Source organism: Anneissia japonica, unplaced genomic scaffold (genome assembly GCF_011630105.1).
Source record: "Anneissia japonica isolate Jap-2015-1 unplaced genomic scaffold, ASM1163010v1 scaffold287833_len2544123_cov190, whole genome shotgun sequence".
NCBI classification, from domain to species: Eukaryota; Metazoa; Echinodermata; class Crinoidea; order Comatulida; family Comatulidae; genus Anneissia; species Anneissia japonica.
Genome location: NW_022757233.1, coordinates 1,710,001 through 1,734,972, shown reverse-complemented (window position 1 = coordinate 1,734,972; position 24,972 = coordinate 1,710,001). Strand labels below are relative to the sequence as shown.

Sequence of the window (24,972 nt, the reverse complement as noted above, 5' to 3'; positions counted from 1 at the left end):
AAGTGTCTATAGTGGTGAATTATGGTTTAGGTTTTTTTTTAATAAAGTTTCAAATATTTCTATGTATGTGGAAAATGTAGTTGATTACCAAAGGTTACAATTTTTATTTTGAAGACTGCATGGTCTAGGAAGCGTACATTTTTTTATGGGGCAAGTTTCCAAGGGCGGGTTTTCTAGGGGCGAGTTGACTGTCAAAGAGTGTTGCCAAAGTGCGAGCCAGCGTGTTATTTGATCACAAGTGCGAGACATCACAAGTGTGAGCCAGCGAGCCATGACGTCACGACAATAGATACGAGACGTTAACAAGTTGTGCAAGGTATCAGCTGAGATTTGTGGAGTACAATTCAAAAAACAACTATATAGGTCTAATAATGAATTATTGTGATGTTAAATAGACAATGTTAGCTATCATGGAGCGACGTTGTTTTTCATTGGGACCTTCATCCCTTTAAGGCTAGGCCTATACCATCCTAGCTAGTCTAGGCCTAGAGTAGGATTAGGCTAGCCTAGACTACTCCTAGCGCTGTCGAGACGAATCCGAGTTTACACCTTACCTCTTCCACATACAATGTTGTGGTCTAGAAATCAAATTAGCAAAATATTTAAAAACAGAAGCGTAACATATTTAAAATACATAAAAGTCTATTTAGATGGGTCAACAATTTGTGATACATTTTCAAAAATGGAGTACAGTAATAATCAAACTTTATTACCATATACATTGAAGACTATTATTACAGTAAGGGGTGTATAAAGTTGAAAATGTCACATCCGTTTTTTTTTAAATCTATCCCCTCCCATAAAAAACATTTTGAACAGTAAATGTCCTGTGGTGTTTATTAAAATAAAATGATGGTACAGTACAAATTATAGTTTTCTGATTGTAATATACTAATATAAATGCCAAATTTAATATAAAAACAAAGGTACATGGATGATGAAATTCTGCCTGTTTTAGTACAAAATACTTAAAAAATAGGATTACAATTTGAACATGCAATTTAACTTAATGATCAATTCCTGCAGGAACTGGATAGGTCACCCTCTTTAAAAATGGTAATAAATAAATAATTATAACAATAATAATAATAATGAGAATGATGATAATAATATAGGTGAGCATTTAATTTGTGGATGTGAATAATATGAAAACAATAAACAGATTAACATTGCAACGTAGAAACATAGTAAAAATGAGCATTGGTACCGTGTATGCCAATCTACAACAAGCGTCGCCTAAATGTAATAATTAGCACGCTGAAATAGGCTAGTAAATAAGTTTAACTGGGTTGGTAAATAATATTGGCCTCAAAATATTGTGGCTGAGATATGGGCCGACTAAACGTAGAAATAGGAAACATAGAAATATAGTAAAAACGCTGAATATTAATACTCAAGCATTGCGACATGCGGACGTTGGTACGTGTAGGTTAGTCTACAAATGTTGCCTAAAGTAATTGATTTTACCCGACAGAACGAAAGAAGGAAACTCCGCTTTTCAGTCGTCTTAGGCCCTTGTTTTTTGACAAACAATGACCTTTAGGATGTCAAATTGCTGTCAAGAATATGAATTGGCTGCTTCGCAGCAAAAATTTATTATGAGCAATTCCGTTTTATGACAAAAGCTTAGTTTCCACACAATCACTACAATACCGCTACAGTGTTGTCAGTGTCGTCATTGTACTGCGTACCAATCCCTGACGCAATCGGAAAGGTTCAACCATTCGATCTACCAATCAGCATCACCGAGAGCTTTCAGTGATAGCATGTAGCTATTGTAGCTACCAAGCTTGTGAAAATGTCATGGTTTAAATAAAAAAAACATTTAATTATTTTCAATTTAATATGTTGCAAATTTTTGCAAAACGAATTTTCCCATACTAACATTATGGAATTATCCTGACTAATAGTGGCGCCAGCAGGGCACTTATACCTCCATCGGACAGGCCTGGCCCCCCCTCCCCCGTCATCCGACGCACGACTACGTCGATGGATAAAAAAGAAAAAAAAAAAAAAATTTGCCTATCCAAATAACGTTATTTTGACTGCCAATTCCTAATATTGTGGACTAAAAGCATATTTAGGACCACACTAAGCCATAAATAGATTTGAACTTGTAACTGAGGACGAGTTAGGTGGTCCGCCGCACTTTTACCATCGAGGAAGTGTGCGCGGTGCGGATTGAACAATTTTTTGAATGCTGAAAATGGCCTAAAGTATACACTAATTTAGTCATGACATATGTGCGCATAGTAATGTCACAGAATTTTGACTCCCGATATGAATACAGTTTTAGAAACCCAAAATATGTAACAAAACATATTTCCAGCTTCAGTACGTGCTGTGTGCGTGGAAATGAACGTATGGCGCGTAAATTATGGAAAGTTTTGGAATGCTGAAAATTACCTAAAACGTGCTTTAAATTATCTGAAAGTGATAATAACAATTTTCAAATTTTAACGCACAAGTATGCACACCTCCCGACGTTGCCGAGGATGGTAATGGCACACAAAATTTAACCTTGTCAAGTGTTTTTAAAACCGCTGCACGGGTACGCGCACGTTAAGACACGCGAACGGAAAATTGAGGTACCAGACATTCAACCTTGACCTGACCCATACAAAATGCTGTAAAGTGTGACATGAGTGATGAATGTTTTCCCGATCACAGAAGTAATGAAGAACAAGTGTTGAAGAATGAATACTGTATATTTATCTAACCCAACAAAAAAAAAGTAACTTCTTAAAAGTTGAATGATTTATTAAAGCACTTTGAGGTTGATAAATACATACAGGGATATCTGTGCACCAGAGCTCTCCTCCAAGTTTGCAGTTTAACTGCATTCCAATTTTGGTTGATACAGACATCAACATTTGCTTCTTGGAAATCGTTCGGCCAACAACCACTTGACTGGGCACCGGAAACTCTAAGCAGCAAAGCTTCTTGATAGCATCATATCGATCTTTCCTGTTATTTGGTACGATACACAAAACCTGTCGGTGTATAAATACAGCAGTTATAATCATTATCACAACAAACATGATATATTTATGTATGTATACCGTAGAACCTTGAATAGAAGCCCTGGGGGGATTTTTTTTGGCAAACTTTTTATGGGCTTCTTATGGGCTTGAGATGTCCCTTCTTTTTGAGATGGGCTTCTTTTTTGAGAGGGGAGCTACTTTTTAAAATGAACGTTGTAAATTTTTGGAATTACTACTATAAAACAATAGGGACCACTGTATCATAAAGTGCGTCTAAACTGCTGTATAAACCAAGCATGTTATTTTTGAAATCCATGTACAGTGTATATATACTATACTCTCGATAAGAAGCCCATGGGCTTCCGTTTTGAGATGGGCTCCTTTTCAAGGCTAGTTTTGCGAACTAAAGGAGAGGCTTCAGTTCAAGATCGGCTTATTCTCAAAGATTAAGCCCACTGGGTTTATATTCGAGGTTTTACAGTATATGAATACATGCATGCATGGGTGTGTGTGTGTATATACATTTAAATACTTATGCAATAGCAAATGGTACTTGGCAACTGAAAGCCAAACACACAGAATTAACAGTAGTAATATTCATAATGACAGTGTCTTACTGTAGTACATACATAAAAAAACATTTTTGGTAAATTAAGGACAATCTGATATTAAGGATAATTTGAACTTCATATTAGTAATGATAAAGAGTACGGAATTGCCAGAGGTCCGACTGCCTCGATTTTGTATGCACGCAATGAAACGTTAAAAAAAGGTATTACCATGAGATAGTGGAAGCTTATTAGAATTTGAATAGGTACGTTCTTTTGAAGGACGCTCTCTAGCCATGGTAGTACTTTTTGACTGTACTCCAACAAAACCCCAAATTCGACCACTTGCCTTTCCATGTACTTTGGTAATACGGTATATTGAAAACTGTATCATTTAAACACAAATTGTACAAACCATCTGTATTTGTTGCGTCATCTTCTCTTTGATAGCCTGGATATAACTATCTGTTCTGTCATTTTGCAGGGCAATGAAAATGGGTTGTGCAACTTGCATACCAATTGGTCCACAAACACGTATCAAGGTCTGAATGAAATCCTGTGCGTTAGCTTTGTCACGTGGAGAAAACACCACCATCCAATTGGTAAGGTTGACCGTGGATTGAACAGGTTTGCCTCTTGTCTCTCTGGTCCAATCTGCTGAGCGGTTTTCGTACGAGAACTATAGATGATGAATGTCCATAATCAATGTTGGTATATAACATAATTCAATGTTTATGCAATGGAAGCAATACAAATTAAATATGCAAAGAAGTTTGTGTTGTGACTAACTGACCCCAATATTCTTGATGGTTTTATTTTTTTGTAATACACTTGTTAGTAGAATTGTCAAGAAATTAAGTTTTCTGTCTGTTTGCAGGATTATAAAAACTAATGAATGAACCAAAAAATTGGAGTGGGTGTGGTACATGCTACTCTAAGGCAGGCAGACATCAAATATTGGGGTGAAAAGGTCAAGGTCACAGAATTTAAAAAAAAATCACATTATGGATGAGCAGTGACCTAAAGGTCAGGCTCAGTCAAAAAAAAAAATTCAGTATTCAGTCACAGAGAGGAGGTTTGAACTATATATAGTAACCAATGTAATTAAATTACAAAAAGCACTTGAAGCATCTCAAGGAGTAGATGAGTCTATTGTGTTGGAGAATCTATATAGGGCACTTGTATGACATGTGATCCTGAAATGTTATAACTATTATAAGCACATTTTTTAAGTTCTTGAACTGTACCTACCCTGAAGTTCTTTTGATAGAGTTGCTCAGATCCTAAACAGCGGCCCTGAAGATTCAGCATGTTGTTGTCCAAAGACAGGCCCCATTTCTCAAGATGTCCACGAGCTTCAGGATTGCTGTTAAGACATAAATAAACCTCTGTATACACAAAAACTTTCATGACAAATACCTATAATTTGGCCATATATTGCCTTGATGTTGTATCACATTTAATATAGGCCCATATCAAATGTTTTTGTCACTTAACACTTACAGTGTGGATAAACATTCTGCTGTACAGAGTGACAGTGCAAAAATGTAGAATTCATTTCTGCTTAGACAAATAAAGACCACTTCTCAGTACCTACAATGAGCTAACTGAATTCATGTAAGCATACACTAGTCTGAACTCTCCATTTATAACAAAATATGGAGTACACAGTTTGATCAAATCTAAAGCCGAGTACTCTGCGGCCTACGCAACTCCATGAAGAACGCAACGTGAGGGCGCGCACGCAACAGATTGCTTTTAATGATAATCTGTTTAGACTGCCATCGACAATCAGCAAACGGCGTCGTGTCGTCTAGTGCTCACAGTGAGTTTAGTCAGATTTGTGGTACACAGAGAGTGCCGGCTTTAGTCTTTAAAAAAGTCTTAAAATAATTCCTAATTCTCATTGGATATCATTGTCATAATCCAATCCACACATACAATAACATCAAATCAGAATTGGTTTAAGGTCTAATATATCATGGTTGATATAAATTTTGCTCAATACTACAAAAAATCTGCTGAGTTTTCTGCTCATTTGCACCAATCAGAAATTGTATCAAATGTTAACTAGTACCATTTCACTGCAGAACTGACTGACAAATCATCTTTTCTTTCAAGGTTTGATCAAAGATAATAAATAGCAGAAGATAGAACAGCTTCCCAATATAGTGGAACATCCGTTCAAATGGCATTGTGGGTACACGGAGAGCAATTTTACCTCAACCGAGCGGCGGCGCTATATAGCAATAATAAAGGCGCTATTCTGGTTTGTTTGCTTCCTGTAGTTTCTCCACTTAGTAAAATGTTCAAATTTTACCTCATCCTCAGGAGGGCGGTTGTTCCATCAATTTTAATGCAAATACGCGGAGCAGCTTATTCTTCTGCTATTTAAGTTCTTTGGTTTGATTCCAAAGGTCTAAATGAGTTTTTGCCATAAAAAACAATACTCTTAGATACTGAACAACTATTAACTACAAGTTTATAAAGCAAATATTATTAGGACTCAATGGCTAAAAAAGTGATAAAAATTAAATTGCAATTGGAATAAATGATTAAGATGATTTACTTGCTTATATCCGTCATAAACCGGTTAAGTGTTGTGGCACGATTTTTTGGGTCAACACGTGTATGCTGAGCCAAGTCTTTCATTACACTGAAGTTGCTTCGCACTTCTTCACTCAGTCCTGTCATTGTGCAAAATTCGGGTATCAAATGAAGTACTTCTGGGCCAGCTTTTCCAGCCCGCATTTCCTTTTACAAAAGCAATAAAAAACATATATTTTGATATTGTTACAAAATTTATACAGGGTTTAAATTTCTTCAAAATGAACCATGAGCAAATAATTGCTGTGGGCTGTGGCTTTACTACAGCAAGTTATTCTTCTTCTACAGCAACAAGCTTCTTAAATTGTTTTAAGAATAGGCCTATTCTATAGCTTAAATGTAAGTGTATAATCCATTCCTAGGCCTGGGTCAGGTGACTCAACAGCTAAAAGCTTGCTGTCAAGCCTGGGATTTACAACAGCAGTGGAATGCCCTTTCTACAGCAATTGCTGTCGGTGCTGTGGGGAAATTCGAACCCTGCTATAGGTAGCTTGCGACATACCCTCTTCTTTGGTCGGCTGACAAGTAATGGCTGTTGCATATCTGTAATGTTCCTTTCATAAACACTCGAATAATATTCGCAGTATGAAATCTCTGATCCATCAAACTTTTTAAATTTGCTTGACGGGTTTAAATCAAAATTGATATCGTCAACTCGATAAGTCTTGTTATTATACCTTCAAATAAACAAAATATAATTAATAGAGTTTTTATACTATTATATACTTTGTAATATAATTTAACTCCAGTTGCCAAAATACAATGGAATAGCATAAATTTATCAACTGTACTTTCATCAATTTAATAAACACTACTTTTATCGCACAAAATCTGGATCTACTATCATTAATTACTAAAATGTAAAAACAACGAGAAGATACTATGTTCTTAGACTTTAATATCATGCTTCTTTTTCCTATAAATTATGTTTATAAAATATATAGAATGTAATCTGGCAATGTTCAATAATTTTCATATTCTATTTAATTCTGTTTTCATATACAAAATGCATCTAAGCAAAGATTTACCGAGTTAAGACAATTTCGCCAACCAATTTCTTCATTGCTTCATCCCTAAAGCGCCTTGAATCTTTGTTGTACAACTCATACAGCACATCAAGTACCGAGTTCAGGCAAAGTACTTTGTGTGAAACCTCAGCTTCCAGCATCACAACAGATTCACGCTGTGAGATTGAGGTTATGAACCCAGGCCAGATCTCAAGCCTTATCAAAAAAATAGTAATTATAACCCATCATCATCACATGAGGCTTGCCACCCCAAAACCAGCAACAGAATATATTAATATATTCTTATTCTCCACATTATAAGCTTCAAAATGAAGTGTCATTTACTGTAATCGACTTAATATTGCTAAAGTTATGAGAAAGTATTAAGAGCTCCTATGTACTAAAGTATACAATACTGACACACTCTTTTGCTAATTACATTTAGCAACAGTATGCAGGTTTTGGGATAGCAAGCCTCATGATTTTAGTGGGAATGTGCATGATAGGTAAGTTTTCCTAATATAGCATTTATTTCTAATAAATAAGTATTAATAGTTGTTTTTAAAAAAATGCAGAAAGAAAGTACTCTATTATTTGACAATCAATTCAGGTAAAAAAAATTTTCACTGTCTTGGTAGTCGATTTTTTCAGATACTGAAATTCATTCGGTCATGCAACTATACGATAATCGAATGGAGCAGAATTTATGTGCAAATAATGGAGGATGGAGTAGACATTCATAATTTTTACAGATAAAAAATAAAGTATGTATATTCCTAATATTATGAGTGATAACAGGCACATTCTATGTACTTGCTTTCAAGGGAAATAGTATTAAACTTTGTCTAGACTATCAAATTTCCTTTGTCAAAAAACTTTTGCATGCCCATATTTAGTCATGATGACCACGTTTAGGCATATCAAACGTACCCAAAGTACAAAAATCATATTAAAACCATTGAACAAAATGCTAAGGAAAAGCCAATTGCATACACTTTTGAAAAACAGAAAGGTACTGCCACAAACATACCTATGTTGCTTCACCATAATCTTGCTATCCGGATTGAAGTAATGACGGCCAATTTGCTGCATGTTCAGAGAAGACATCACCCTAAAATTAAAAATAAAACTTAAAAACTCAAATGCTTAAATTTACAGCTTAAGCCAAATTGTGAAAATACAACAATTAAATATGTATAAAATTACTAAATGTAAAAATACTACTTATATAAATAAATAACTAAAAAATTGCAAATTGCAAGTGAAGTGCTGCGAAGTACAACTGCATATAAATGTTCTTTGAACAAAATTATTTATGTGAGTCAAGTGAAAATAATGAATAATAAAACTATAACAAATAATATGAGACAAGACCCATTGTCTATATTAGAACACTTCTCATTGGGTAACAAAGTCGTAATTGTTCATTTTTGTCAAAAAGTGTCTATAGTGTGGTGAATTATGGTTTAGGTTTTTTTAAATAAAGTTTCAAAAATTTCAATGTATGTGGAAAATGTAGTTGATTACCAAAGGCTACAATTTTTATTTTGAAGACTGCATGGTCTAGGAAGTGTACATTTTTTTATGGGGCAAGTTAGCCTGGGTTCCAGGCCCTAATTTTAGGTTACTCACTCTTTATTGCACACGCGCCATACCTAATTTAATTGGCGTACCATACTCGATTTCTTTTTTTTCGAATTATTTCGTCTATCTCTAAATCAAAGCTCTAAATTAACTTTCTCGTTGGTGGCGCTGTCCAGAATGAGAAAAATAATAAAAAATAAGAGACTTGTGGCAAGTCTAGGGGCACGTTTCCAAGGGCGGGTTTGCTAGGGGCGAGTTGACTGCCAAGGAGTGTTGCCAAAGTGCGAACCAGCATGTTATTTGATCACAAGTGCGAGACATATCACAAGACAAGTGTGAGCCAGCGAGCCATGACGTCACGAAAATAGAGAGAGACGTTAGCTAGTTGTGCAAGGTATCGGCTGAGATTTGTGGAGTACAATTCAAAAAACAAATATAGGTTTAATAATGAATTATTGTGTTAGCTATCAAAGAGCGACGTTGTTTTTCATTGGGACCTTTGTCCCTTCAAGGCTAGGCCTATACCATCCTAGCTAGTCTAGGCCTAGAGTAGGATAAGGCTAGCGCGACATGCGGATGTTGGTACGAGTAGGTTAGTCTACAAACGTCGCCTAAAGTAATTGATTTTACCCGGCAGAACGAAAGAAGCATCTGTCTCTTATACACATCTAGATGTGTACCGCTTTTCAGTCGTCTTAGGCACTCGTTTTTTTACAAACAATGACCTTTCAGAGGTCAAATTACTGTCAAGAATATGAATTGGCTGCAAAAATTTCTTAAATAGAATATACTTACTTTCTAAAAATCACATTGTACATGTGCATGCACGTGTTGGAATAAGGCGGTAGCTCATTGGTCAGTTTGAATGTGATCTGGACATTCTCTCCTTTTTGGGTTTGCACCATTACTTGAGTTTCCTATAAAAACAAAATACAAACCGTCAAACCACAATTTCAAACTTGTCAATGTGTGTGTGCTTGGCCAACAAACCATTTCTGACCATAAATACACCACCATCATCATCTCTACCACCCCAATGTCATTATCAACATTGACATTCTAAAAATATAACTCCTATAAAACCTAAATCAAAAATTAGAATACATGTAAATTAAATACTTACGGGCCTTTCCAGCTTGATAGGCAAGTACAGAACCATACCATCAAAGGCATTTGTAGCTCCAATGATGTCCTTTTGTGATTTCACAAGCGCAATTCGTAGTCGCTTGCTATCGAGTGGTGGATTGAAATCCACATGGTACTGGTAGAGAGCCCACTCTTCTCTGGCTGTCCTCAGCCTGAAGTTGTTGGAAAGCAGGTTGCACACTGAACCAGTTTTACCTTAACAAAAAAAGATAGACAATGAATAACTGGAGTGTATGTGTATTCACAAAAGTATCATAAATGACCCTCTCTGTAGTGTTGGCAATGATTGTTGTATACCTTGAAGGACTGTACTCTTCCATGGATAGTTATTTATTGAATATCACTGGTAATTAATTTATTTTAAATCGCTTATTATTTTCTATAAAAATTAATGTATTTGCATCTTTTGTATATTTTATCTTGACATTTTGATTCAGTGGCTGTTTGCACTTGGAGCTTTTTTAAATAAACTTAAAATGTTACAGATTTTGCGGGATGTACATTTTACTATTCCTAATAACATACGGAAACGCATTTGAACAGCCATGTAAGAGCATATAAAGCAATTTTTCCCAGTATCAACCAGCCAACTATATTTATAAGTAGTACTATGACACACACAACATACAGTCTTATATATTCAATAATCAGTTGTTTTTTTAAACCTTAATCAAATTTAATAGAATTAAAAAAAACCTTGTCACTAAAGAGGGCACCAGTTTAGTGTTTGGGTGTTATTCCGCTAGTATGTATATAATCACATAGAGTACCACAGTCGTGTCGTCACGACGCCAGGTGGCGCTCTTTGTTGTCAACAGACGTTGCTTACCGTTAATTACACCTGAATGAGTTCATAGGCTTTCTGGAATAGGCATTTTAAAATCTAATATTTTACCACCAAAATGTACTAAGTAAGAACACAAAAGCTTGCATTATATTAGTTATCAAACACACATTTATTCAATTAAAATTTATAAAAATAGGTAAATTACAACATCTTAATAATTACGTTAGAAATTGGGATCAATGGTTTGTCAGTGGAGAAAATGGCATCCGGTTGAATGCTTTTTGCAACAAAAGCAACGAAGTAGTATCACATGGTATCGTGACGTAACACTGTAGTACTCTATCGTAAGACGAATGTAGGGTGAAGTATTTTATTTTATAGCAGAATTAATCCAAAACTAAACATATGTTCAAAAGATCCAGAATATTGCTGATGAGGTGTTACTTAGCTGAATGCTAGAACTCAAGTTACATGTCAGGGAATATTGTAAACAGAATAGGGGTAGAACATTCCTGTGGTATTAGTCATGAATAATACACTAGGAATAAGGTGTACAACTGGAACAACTGTACTGGTATGACCAATGCTGTGTTTGGTGTCAGTCTTAAAGAGTTTATTGAACACACTAGCTGGCTAGTGTGGCTGCTACAGAGGACATACCTTGCTTGTCAATAATGTGCTCAGGTCTGGTTCGCAGAGCCTCATATCTGGGTCTTCTAGCCTGCCTTCCTTGTAAGCCTCCGGCACCTTCTGGTCCTACCCTCATGGCTGCCATCTGCTGAATTGGGGGCTCAACTGGCTCCGGTTGTGCTGGAGGTCTGGCTAAAGCCGCTACAAATTAAGGGACAATAACATTTTTGTTAAGTCAAATTTCTTTAGCATTGGCTTTTTTAGAAGTCCCATGACCTTGTTTGAGGCAAATATAAATAAATGAAATGAAACAACACCAAATGAATATAAAATTAGAGCTTAGAATACCTGCAACCATCGGTTGAGTTGCAGCCCCTCTGGTACGTCCTCGTCCAGGTGCTACTGGGGCTTCCGCCTGAGCTGGAGGCGGTCTAGCTGCTTGCTCACCAGGGGTTGGTGCTGGGGTACTTGCTGTTGCTCTTCCACGACCCCTAGCTCTCCCTCTGGCACGTCCTGTTGGTGCTGACATTTTGTCGGTTGATGATGTCTTTTGATGTTGGAAGATTAAATGCTAACTGCAAAAAGGAAGGAAATTATAAGTATATTACCATCGATCTTGAGTCAACAAAATAATTATAACATGCCTCAATGCATGGCCGGCGGAACCGGGGGGACTGGGGGTCCAGGCCCCCCCCCCACTTTTTTTGCAAAAAATAATGTCTGGAGATTTTTGTGTGACCAGAAAAAAATTCTAGACCTACCTTTTCAAGACCCGTGAGCTGATGTTACAATCAGAAAATTAGAATTTTGAAGAACATAAAAGCCATTAAAACACACTTGTGTCACAAATGTCGGGAAAGCTCATTCGTGCTATCTACGAAATAAAATTTTCCTGGGGGAGAACCCCCGGATCACCCTTTCTTTTTGGGAAAAAAGAATATGCATGCAACTACTCATTTATTTATGTAGGCCTATGTATACACACATAAAATAATAAATGAGAAAAATTTACCTGACCATTTTCAAGAGGGGAAAACCTTGAAATTTGAAGAACTTAAAAAGTCATTTAAGAGACATTTCAGAAGTCAGGGAGGTCATTTCCCGCATTCTAGAAATCGAAATTTTCCCGGGGGAAACCGGACCCCTTTTTTCTTTGGGGTTCATTGGTTCTATTGAATCATTTTCAAGAGGGGGAAAACCTTAATTTTTGAAGAAATTAGAAGTAATTAAAGACACCTCAGAAGTCAGGAAAGCTCATTTCCCGCTTCTAGGAATCAAAATTTTCCCGGGGAGAACCTCCCGACCCCCTTTCCTTTTAAAAAAAAAACATTTAAATATTTTCCCCTACAGTAAAAATGCCTTCAATGGACTCCAAATGCATGATGGCTGTGTCTACTGCTAATCAAAACCCTGATGCACTTTAGGCTATTATATTTGATGTGATATGGCTACATCTGAATATATCAGGATGATAAAGCACTCTCTCAGAAACACAAAACCGTTTAAAAAACTTAAATCGCACTTTTCGTTCCAGAGATATCGCTGTTTTTCTATGTCCAACTTGTACTAGTTAAGAGAACAAATGTCAAAGGTCAAGCCTTTTATTTTCTTTGTTTTAGTGATTGCATCATAAAAATCACAGGTTTCAACACATTTTAACTTCTAACTTCAAAAGTATTTATTGTACACTCTTCAAATTTTCAGGATATACCATGAACATAATCAGCTATCAATGTATATAACAAATTTGCATATTGTATATTTTAACTACCTAACTTGCATATTAATTATAAGAAAAATGTTGAATATCTGCATTTTAAACGTTTTCTATGACATATTTGCAGCTATTACTGGACAAAATAACTTTGTATATACTTGAATGTTCAATTAATCTGAAAACAAAAATTAATTAACATAATAATGATCAAATTTGCATATTAGCAAAAATAAGAATCTTCCCTAAATCAAATTACTTGTCATGATAAACTTCAGACTAAAATACTTGCAAATACAATCTTAAGTTTATAAAGACATTCACTGATATTTATACTGAATTTTTGCATACACCACTAATGTCCTAATTTGCATATTAATTAAGGAAAAAATATTCAATACTAGTATTTTACTATTTTTTACAATTATTTTTGGAGCTGTAACTGAACAAAATACTTTGTACAGTATGTACTTGGAACTTTGAATGCATGGGTTACACATGAACATTATTCTGAAAACAAATTAATTAACATATTAACGATCAAATTTGCATATTAGCAAAAATAAATGTTTTTTTCTCAAATCTAATTACTGGTCATGTGACTCGGCACCAGAATACTTTTTTTTTTTAAATTTTGAATATGAATTTGACTGAACGACCTTTTTGAATTTTGAATATTGTATTTGAATTGTTAATAATATCTGATTGCAATGAAGAAATTTGAATTGTACTGTCATGATAAAATTCCAGAATACTCATACAATTGAAAGTTTATGAAGACTTTGTCCTTTATACTGAATGTGCATACATTACTAATACAGTAATATTGACATCACTAATGACCTAATTTGGATGTTACCCAAAATAGTATGGTACAAGATTTGTACTTTATATTTTATCTACAATTATCAAATCATTGTGTTTTAAGTCTATCAACAAAGGAAATACTTCTTCAGGACTTTCGAGCTGAACTGCATCAGAAGCTGGACTTGCAGAACTGGCAGAAGTACTTGCTTGTTCAAACTAGGGCCTACAACTAAGTTAACTGATGCTTCGTCGGATACATTATCAGCAGCGGACTCCATTATACGACAACCTTTAAAGAGAGATATAACAACAGTTCTTACTATTAAAAATGAAATCGAATAAAAATATTTAATATATTTGATTTGTTTATGTTTGCCATTATTATTATTAGTTATATTTTGTACTTTTTTGAAAAAAAAAATTATTTTTTTCAACTGTAATAAACACTTCTACAAGAAAGTCAAACTTCAACAAGAACAAGAAAAATATTCACATGTACAGTACATACATATAATTAATAAGCTAGGCCTATGCATACACAATTAATTAATTGAATTATAGTAATACAAACACTAACATACTTTATAAAAATATATATGGTAGAGGCCTAGCCTAGTAGGCCTATTAGTAGAAAATATATATGTGCAGTATATAATAATTAGTTACTAGCCATATAACAGGCATTGGCCCTATTTAATATTTTAATTGATAGTATATATTCTTTATAGAAAGGCATAGGCCTAAGCCTATCCCTAGCGTGAACCGCTTTAGAAAACATCAAAAATGATAGACCTAAAACATTAACATTAACTTAAGTAAAGTTATTAAATAAACATTACAATCCTAAAATAAGAATTACACCGCAGTGGTGCACATACCATATATAATTAGCAATAGAACGCAACCTAACCTAGGCCTGAAAACACGATCGGACGAGAATCGTAACAAGATTCATAACCCGATGAAATTACAATGTTCAGGCGGTGTCTAATTACACTGCACCAAGTCTACGCTCTGTGGCGAAGGGCCTAGCACCGACCGCCACACACAATTGAAAGACACATTTTAATATCTCTAGCCACCGTTCGTTATTAATTATTTCTCAAATTCAATAACGTCACGTAGTAGTTATAATAATATATTTTCATACATACCTTGTTCGCGAACGATTCGTTTGAGTTTAGACCTCAAAAAAAATTATTGAACTTTTTAAACTCACTGTACAATATCAATAAATGAATGGATTTTCTCCGAACAAAGATGACAACAAAGCTTAAGATCGGATCTCTCAGAAACGATCACATGGGAGCGTTAGGACCAATCACAATGTCCGGATTCTGCTTTTTCAAAACGTCATGCAGAGAAAGTTGTTTACAAAGGTCGTAATTCACGGTGCCGAATGAGTGTTGTATGCTAACACACAGAGTTAGTGGGAAGTGGGAACTGGAATGAAACGAATGTGCGTCACTTATTTTACGATAACGGGAAAACTATACAATATTTTTGAATGCCGTTTTCAATATTTAGAGATGAGATATGTGAAATACAGGATCCAAAATTATAATGAATTACGTTCAGTAGTTTTTAAATTATAATAGTTCAAAAATTGACTTTACATTTTTATGGCATGGTGACCTCAGCGTGCGGGATTTCGTTCACTGATACAGTGATTAGCGATTGAAGTGTCTACTGATGGTGACCAACCTAGATTTACAACCAAACTGATTGATTTGACATTGAATGACCTTTAGCATTAGTACAGGTAGTTGCTATTGTGATTTTGGAAGCTTTTTTCATGGCATGCATGTGTTAGAGGTCAAATGATCCCAATTGAACAGTTACTATACTATAAAGGTTGTTTTTAGCAATTATGCCAGCTATTTTATCAATAGTATATCTGGTTCCTGGCCATTTTGGCTACACTGGAATGCAATTTATCTACTGTATCCATGAAACCACACACCAAAAGCACTGTAGTACTGCAAAAACAAAAACTTGCTCTTTAATATTATTAATCTACAGTGAAACTCGTCAATTTTAAGAGCTAACCCAATTTTTTTATGTAATTCTGACTGAATAAAAATAAATCATTTCATTATTTTTACAAATGTGGTATAGGAAAAAGTGTGTTTAAATAATAAAATTATTAAGATTCAAGATTATTTTATTGTCCAAAATATGGAAATTCTGTTTGGGTGCAACTATTCACAGATTCAAAAATACATATAAACATAAAAAATATAACAAGAAAAGTAACCATAAATGTTTGAGTTGTAGTATCTTATTGCAAAAGGCAGGGCCGCAGACCCTGAGGCATCTTTGATGCCCGGGCCCATTGGCTAAGGTCTGAGGCCCCACCGGAAGCTACGGCCTTTCAACGGATTAGAGGACTAATTTAATCGCTTATAGAGTTGCCTAATTTCACCCGGTCATGAAAAATAAGGTAAAGTGGGTAAAACAAAAAAAAAAAAAAAAAAAAAAAAAAAAAAAAAAAAAAGCTATCCTTCCTTTTATTTAAACTTACTGAAAAGATTCATAGATCAAAGTTTACAGCTGGCAAATTCAGGAATTTAAAATAGAGGGAGAATTGAAAAGGACTTTCGCAGACAGACAGTCTATCTATCTCAGCCCTACCATGAAGGTAAGAACAGTTATGATTATGGCACCGGAAATGGCACTCTTAGACTTAAATTTTTGTACAAGCTTCTTTTTCTCTCATTTTTTTTCCTTAATTTTGAAAGATTTAGGGGGTTGGGGCTAGGCCTTCCCTTAAATAAGCCACTGGTTTAATATATTAATTCAGTATTTATTTGACAATCGAATCTCTATCAGGTCTATTCGTATTTTCTAACCTGTATATATACTGACTGTATCTAGGGTTCAAGCTTTCTATAATTATTAATTAATAACGTATAAAGAATTTACTATTCAAATACATTATAAACATAGTAGAATTCGTCATGAAAATATTCATGAAAAAGAATTAGATATGCTTTCATCGGTAAACGGTCAGCTTTATACAATTCTTGTGGGAAAAATACATGAATGATACTGAATGAATGTGCACACTTAATAATTCTTTACCCAGTTACCACGGCATCTCGGTATGAATGAGTTGAGAAATCTAAAGGTGTGACAATTAGCAGAGCGTAATCTCTTTCCTGAGTTTAGCCAATTAAATTCATTAAAAAATGGATGATTTCTATCTTCTAATATTGCACAACTTTTCTTATAAATTCTTTGGCAGCATAAGTCTTTAAGAGAGTTGTCTTTATTAATTTAAGATTTATTAAATCTTTAAAGGCCAGCTCTGGGCAAAAATTTCGTATTGATTATATATCATAGTTATTATCAATCTATTGATTCACCTATGTTTCGGAATTTTTTCTGAATTTGTTTTGCTACATGTTTTTTTTTTTAAATAAGTACTTTTTTGAAAGTGGGGGTATAGGTAAACTTACCCAGCAAAATTCCTATTCTTTTGCACACAAATGACCTTAAGGCATTTTGAGAAAATCATAACAAATAAACAATAGGGCAAAAAATTACACTAAATGACTAAACTGGGGTGAATTTAGTTGAACTTTTCGTTTCTGGAGTTTTTATTTTACGTCAAGTAGTATTTCTGCGCAATTATCATTTATTCCCCACCATACCCACTTGATTTTTTTCACTTTCCGGCGAGTCAATCGCTCTGTGTTTTGCGCATGCGCTAACTTGCCAAACCATTCTGCTGCTCTCGCTCGCTCCGATCCTTTCGTGTAATAAAGTGCGAGTGATTAAGTATGATGAATAAAAAAACTAAACACAGGAGTAGGCTTATTTTGGTCGAGTCGGTAATGGTGGAAAGATAGACGGGAAGGTTTGGTGGTAGATTTGATCAATCTAGGTCTAGCTGTGGATGCCTTTGAGCCAGAGGTGAGGTCTAGGCCCTATATCGTTGGGAAATCGTTGATAGGAGAATGTATACCTATGCCAGCCCAGCGGGATTCATCCCCAGCCCGGCTAGGAGGGTGGACGAGTTGAGACGATTGGGTTGGTTGTCGTTGTTATGTGGTATCATTTGCTACTTATTGAAGGAAAAATGGGAGACCACAGTTGTCTGACGACGATAATTTTCAAGAAACTGTGCCTTGATATTAGGATGTTATCAAACTCGTCTATGAATCGAAAAAGGGAAATTCTCAGAATAAAGAGGCAACAACATGCCTTACATTAATAACTATAGTAATATTTACAGGCCTAGGCCCCCTGTGCAGTTCAGTAGTACTATGGGCATAGTAGGGCCAAGGCGTATAACGCTTACTCTTACTTACAACAATTCCTACAAATTACACTGGGCAGGCAATGTGTGGATTGGAAGGAAGATTGGTATAAGTACCATTCTCTTATTAGCTAAACCTGGACTTGACCGGCTGAGATATGACTATGTGACGATTCAAGTCTAGAAACTGGGCTGGTTTTGATACTAGGCTTGGCCTATGTCTTTGTCTTATATGCAAGTTAATCCATAAACTACTCTCTTCTGTCATTCTTTTTTTGTAGTTTTATCAATTGTATTATTGATTCTGTTATGGCAATTATGTTTATTGTACTCCATCTTGACCGACGCGTTTTACAGGTTAGTGTGGTGAAGTCCACAGCAGCACGATGTCACGTTCTCGCGACATCGTTGGTTGACAGTCAGTGTGTTGTAATATGTTTTCTCATCACGCTTGGAGTATTCTAAAACCTAGCTAGTGAAAAAAAGTAGACTGCTTGATTTTTATAGGATTTTTATATTCTCGTTTTCAGTCAAATTGGCGAATTATTTTTGTCGAGACTACTCACATGATATCTTATAATAATGTATTTGAACACATAGTGAAGAGAATATGCATGCCCGGAGCTGGCCTTTAATGTCATGCCCATCAACCTGTGGAATTGCCTAGTTTCTTTTAAAATCTGGCAATGTTCCCTAGCAACATGAATTTTTAGGTAAGTTCTTCATTGAAGATTAAGAAATGAATTATTACAAATGATGTGTTGCATAATTACTCTATATAATTCAATTATTAAACCAAATATTTATGGAATTAGCTTTGTTTGCTGACTTCACTACAAGTAATTTCAAAGCAATAAATCAACAAAAATATTACAAAGAAAATTAACAATATCAGAAATTAGTATGTTAAAAGATTAGATTACTTATGTTTACATACAGTATTTTCTTTTTAACAATAGCTTCAGCCAGCTGTTTCCTTCTGTTTAATCCAAGAATAAACAGAAGGATCAGCTGGCTATATACAGTAAAACTAGGAATTTTTTTAATGGAGATATAAGCAAAATTTATTCAAATTTTAAGTCTGAGACTGAGAGTATAATTTTCCACCATCTAGAGGTGCCATAATCACAAATTTTCTTACCTCAGCCCAAACCATGGTGGGGCTGAGGTAGTATAGATCTGTCTGTGAAAGTACCCTCCCTTCTATTTCAAATTCCTAGATCCGCCACTGGAAATTACAACAAATATGAAGTCATTACACTAGTCTTGATGCCTATAAAATAACTTATAAAATTAACCAAACTTTGTATAATATCCGTAGCTTCAAGAGGCTTCGCCCCCTGGACTCCTACCGGGGCCCTTGGCAGCCCCTGGCCCCCAGCCTACATGCTCACATATTGGACCTTATGAAATGTCCCCCTCCCCACTTTTCAAAAATATTATGCCGCCGTTGATGAGTATTGAGACATGGTCTGAAAAAATTAGGAACAGACAAATGAAAAGGTTAAAGCAGTGTTCTCCTCAGGATGAGGGTCAAGCATCATGGTATGTTCCCTCACCAACCAAATTTTTTTAAATAATGACCTAGATTCCCGGAAATGGCACTTTCAGACATCAAAAATGCTTTTTAAGATTTTTGAAATGACTATAGATTTCTATTTTTTAACAAATTTTTTGTGAAATTAGTGACCATATACTGTACAGTTACTAATTATAGCCTAGCCAGAATTTCAGCAGGATGGCAATTTTGGGCCGACCTAGCCTAGTTTAGGCTTAGGCCTAAATTTTAGCTTATAACGGCTTGGCAAGTCAAAACTTGGGACTAAAACAGGCCACTACTAGTTTCATAGCAAAACCTAAATTTTACGTACATGTCAAAACAAGGAAATTGGTCTTCGTAAAACAGATTTGTTTGTACAATATTCATTTTTAATAGGCATAGGCCTACGTACTATTGTGTGTGAATCGTCACGCCTTTCTTGTCTACCTATTCATTTGGTAGGCTAACCACTTAGTAGTTGGACTAGCACTGGGCAAGCCAGGCCTAGCTATAGCTAAAGAAACATTGGCCATGTAGGCTGCCTAGATTGACTAACATTTATCTGAACTTATTTGTCTTTATTGTAAAGTAGTATTATCATATTAAAAACGTCGTTTAATATAAAAAAAACAACCAAATTCAACATAGAGCCTATTGACTAATTGTTTAAACACAAACACGATCGCGTTGTGACTTCGCTGTCAAGAAGTACATGTGGTGAGCATAATCCAGATAGATCGTTCTGGGCATGCGCATGGACAGGCATGGGCAGTTTTGAAGAAAACAGTTTGTGTGAATCAAGCTAACAATCATGTTTTTAAATGAAAGTGACATTTCTCGAGGTAAAGATAACGCAAAATGAACGCAAAAAGATCAAGCATGAACTTGGGCTGATAAACCAACATCGTAAGATAGCATTGTTTTGTGTTCAAAATATATTATATATCATCGAAAAGTAAAAAGGCCCAGAGGCAGACCAAAGACCACATAAAATGCAGACCATTAAAGACCTACTTTAAAGCAGTATATATGAAGACAGATGGATCAAGTAAAGGAGATGGCCACTGATAGAAATCATCTGATCACAGAGGGTACAAACGCTACATATCACTATTACTCCAATAACCCACAGGAAGGTAACTGCCAAATTCCAAACAGAAAAGAAAATTCTCAAAAGAAGCAGCGGTGAAAACCTTTAAAAAATTAAAATAACTTGTAAAAACATCAAAAGAACCTAATTATGAGAATAAGCAAGTCTTCTGCTGACTAATATTTAATAATAATATTTAAATTTAGGAAGTCTACACACAAGAAATTTCATGTAAGAAACATTAACAGTACTCACATCGGTCCTTCTAATTGTATTCTTTGTTTCAGAGTGCACAAGTTTCAGTGGAAGCTACTAGCCACACTTTTGTGTTTTAGCTTGGGTGTGTCCCAAGTGTTTTTCACACAATAGTTAATCCTAGCCAACTTAGGTTATATATTGTCTATATATTCTCTAAAGTATTTGTTAAATTTCCTTTTATTTTATTGTATGCTATATTACTGGCTGAATAAAGAATGAAAGAATGAATGAATAAATCGTATGCCAGTTATTCCTATATTTTCATTAGCTCTTTAGTTATTCTAATTAGTCGTACAGTATTTAACATTTTCAAAACACCCATATATCTTCTCACTGTGACAATATAAATCATATTTATTATTTATTAAGTAAAGCATTAGCCTGTCAAAAATACCTGTGGATACAAAAAATCTTTTATGATATCATCATTTCATTGTTGTTTCAATTAACCGATTGCGACCATCTAGCCTGGAGCAGTACTTACATACTCAATATCGAAAGCATTATTATTATTTAACTGTAAAAATATTTTGTGACTTTGGTGAAGTAAATTTACAGTAATGACAATTGAAAGATATACTGAAAATATTGTTAAACCACACTAATGTGATGTAAGCCCCTATTAATCTACCAGTAAAAACATGCATTTTACATACAACTTGGTAGAGCAAGGGGGTATTCCTAAATTGTAAAACTTGCAAACTAGAACAGGTATCAGTTTCCAATTGCTAGGCCTCTGCCATTGGGAGCCAATAGGCTGATAATGGCGACCAGGCCTAGCACAAACCAGCAGCAGTGTGGTCTACTGAGCTATACTACAGTACTTAGCTAAATTTATCTTCGATAACAAAGTTGTTTACATGCACTTTGCATGTTTGAAGTTTCTTAGATTTTAAAAGGTTCCTTTGTGATATCCCGTAAATCTTTACTCGCCTTGTAGGTGTTGGTAAACATATGCTACAAGATGCATGATTTGGGGTTTTCACTCAATGTTTCATTCATAATATGCACTGCAGGTATAGAATATTAAATAATAATAAAGTTTGATGTTGGTTGCATCAGGTAAATTTATAGGAATGATAATCACTCCTAAACTATTAAAGTAAAAATTAAATGAATTTATACTTGAAACAAAACAGTTTTGTCCTCCAAATTTGGGACCTGAAAATCTGGGGTGGTCTCAGGGTTCATTCAGTCTACATTGAGAGTTAGCTTAGTGATTAAAGATTGCTACTGTATTGTTCTTTTAAAAAGTGGTCTTGAATTGGTGGGTCTCGAAGTGGAGGGTGCACTGTATGATATACACGTAAATAGGTACCGTACCTGTATCATACTGTACATTTATTAATAAATCATGGTTAGTAGAGAGGTGAAACATTTGTTACTGGCTCTACAAACAGATAGTCTCATCAAGGCAATGGCAGAGAAATGTAGGCAAAGTAGGCCTTATTTATAAAACATTACATTTATAACAGGCCCTCAGAAACTTTTTTATGCATTAATCTAACCTTTGAATGAATAGTAATTAATAGTGGTGGTCAGTGTTCGAAATAAGGAAAAACTTAAAGTTGTCCGGCGGACAACCTAGATGAAAGCTTTGGTTGTCCGCAAATGTTTTTACTTGTCCGTATATTATCTATTGCTTGCTTCATTTTTACCTTGCACTGTTTTCCCTCCTGAACTTGTTTTTTCCTTCAAACCCAGCCATTTCCTAAGATCGTTCGACATAACGAAAAGTTCGATGAAAATTTCGAACGCCTTCCCACGCGCGCCTCCATTCACCTTGATAGTGAGTTAGTGCCTTGTTGTGCGGCCTGCCCATAGAGCTATTAAACAACTAGAGTGCTGACAAGATGGTGCAGCAATGCAGAGTTATGTATGTGTACCATCCATGATGGCCGTCGTAGTAAAGCGCCACCTTCAGGCTTAGTATACATATTATTACATATTAATAAGCCCTCTGACTATTATTTCATTAATGATAATGAGTAATGGTAATAACAAATAATTAAACTATTGTAGCCAAAACGAGGCCAAGTGGAGCATCTTGTTCAAAAATAAAATACCAAGGAATGAAAATTAAAATCGTGTACATTACACCGCAACGCTCGCATTTCAAACATACGGGTAACTAGCTGTACTGAACTTTCTGAGTAAATTGAGGGCGCAATTGCAAACGATGGTGCTTAGCGAAATTTTATTGGCTTAATCTATGGCAGCCATCTTGGATGGTACACATACGCAGTTCTGCGTATTTCGAACATCGAATACATTGCAGTTAGCGCTCTAGTATTCTTATTATATCGCTATGGGCCCGTCACACAGCAGTGTAAAAACATATATAAGCATATAGGTATATAATACATTCAACACTTACTGTATATGACGCAAATTTTCGGTCCGTCTGAACCCTCTTCAGACGTTGTCTGTCTGTCGTGACGATCGGACTGAAGAGCATCACGACGATCGGACTACGACTGAAGAGGGTTCAGACGGACCGAAAATTTGTGTCACAGTAAGTGAAAATTTGAGTCATATACAGTAAGTGTTGAATATATACATTCAACACTTACTGTGACACAAATTTTCGGACCTATATGCTTATATACATCTAGATGTGTATAAGAGACAGGGACTGAAGAGCGTCACGACGATCGGACTACGACTGAAGAGGGTTCAGACGGACCGAAAATTTGCGTCACAGTAAGTGTTGAATGTATATATATATATATATATACAGTACAGGCAGGAAATATCGCTTCGTATCTGCGCGTAACCTCTCGTAGCCTGCTCGTAGGTACCGTTTGGAACGTACCTACGAACCACTACGAAGGTCATTGTTATTTTAATTAGCTTTGCAATGATCGTAGGCTGGATCGTCGTGCTGATAATCAATGCGTAAACAATTTTGAAATATAGTTTACCAGCTTTCAACACGTAAGCAATGTTGCAATTTACTAAATAATCAATGTTAGAACTTTATTGTTTTGTTATATCCTACCTTATTATTAAATCGATCATGTTTTAAAACTGTGTTTAGTTCGCTAGCTGGGTGGGTAACCTAGTGGGCATTCAGTATGTTCGAATTTCGATCAAGAGAGATGCGGTAAAACCGGATTTTTAAAAATTAATAATACAAGCTGGAATTGTCATATGTGTAAATCGCTGTCTCTTATACACATCTAGATGTGTATAAGAGACAGATTTTGATCTGATATTATTCTTCTGGTAGTAGGAATTTTCTTCTTTTAAATAATACTGATGACAAATCATGTACAAATTATTACGATTTCTACAGATCACGTTGTTTATTGTTTACCGTAATTTGAAGCAGAACAACCTGCAGAGCGATCCAATACTAAATGGAAGAATAGAAATCACTACCTTGCCGAATTAAGGCTAGTCATGCTAGACCGCATTTACTCTGTTTTTTACTCACTGTTGCTCACAGCTTTTCAACATTTGCCACGAGGTTAACCTTTAACACACTTTACTGTGTTCTGATTGGCGCGCACTCTGACGTCTGATGCTGGCTAAGTTTTATTTTCCATTGGGTTTTCCATGTGACATTCGGTAATTTTACAACCAACAAACGTTAATTCTACTTTATATTTATTATTTATCTTACTAAATCAAGACTACAAAATATTATTTGATGAACAATCTTTTCACATGGTTGTATTGCCATTGAGGACATCGTTTTTTGACATTTTAAATGAGGTAAAATAATTGTAAATGAAAAATAAGCTAGGCCTAGGCTAACTAATTTTTAAAAAAATACAGCAGTACAAACAAGTTCCTGTCGTGGACAGCGAGTGGAAGAGGAGACTCCCATGAAGTCATGTGTACGTTTTTCTTATTGAAAAACAGTTCCATACTTTAAATTAACGGTCTAAACTCGTGTTTGCCATTCACAAATTATCAAGCAATACATTGTTTATTCCAGTAAGCTACAGCAGTCTTTCTGCACATACAAATAAACAACATGCTTTTGCTTCGTAGGTTC

At 35.2% G+C, this 24,972-nt stretch overlaps 1 protein-coding gene across 1 annotated transcript in view; it reads right to left on the bottom strand.

The window, feature by feature from the left end:
* The window catches only part of LOC117124615 (piwi-like protein 1), a 33,581-nt gene that overhangs the window by 4,681 nt on the left and 3,928 nt on the right, over nucleotides 1–24,972 (bottom strand). The window contains exons 2-13 of the mRNA XM_033270912.1: nucleotides 11,642–11,868; nucleotides 11,324–11,494; nucleotides 9,854–10,071; nucleotides 9,526–9,647; nucleotides 8,177–8,257; nucleotides 7,168–7,362; nucleotides 6,642–6,816; nucleotides 6,102–6,286; nucleotides 4,784–4,898; nucleotides 3,948–4,211; nucleotides 2,721–2,993; nucleotides 1,734–1,789 (exon numbers count right to left, since the gene is read on the bottom strand). Of these exons, the coding sequence (XP_033126803.1) occupies nucleotides 1,734–1,789; nucleotides 2,721–2,993; nucleotides 3,948–4,211; nucleotides 4,784–4,898; nucleotides 6,102–6,286; nucleotides 6,642–6,816; nucleotides 7,168–7,362; nucleotides 8,177–8,257; nucleotides 9,526–9,647; nucleotides 9,854–10,071; nucleotides 11,324–11,494; nucleotides 11,642–11,822 (2,036 nt within the window). The 5' untranslated portion in view covers nucleotides 11,823–11,868. The remainder of the gene's footprint in view (nucleotides 1–1,733; nucleotides 1,790–2,720; nucleotides 2,994–3,947; nucleotides 4,212–4,783; nucleotides 4,899–6,101; nucleotides 6,287–6,641; nucleotides 6,817–7,167; nucleotides 7,363–8,176; nucleotides 8,258–9,525; nucleotides 9,648–9,853; nucleotides 10,072–11,323; nucleotides 11,495–11,641; nucleotides 11,869–24,972) is intronic.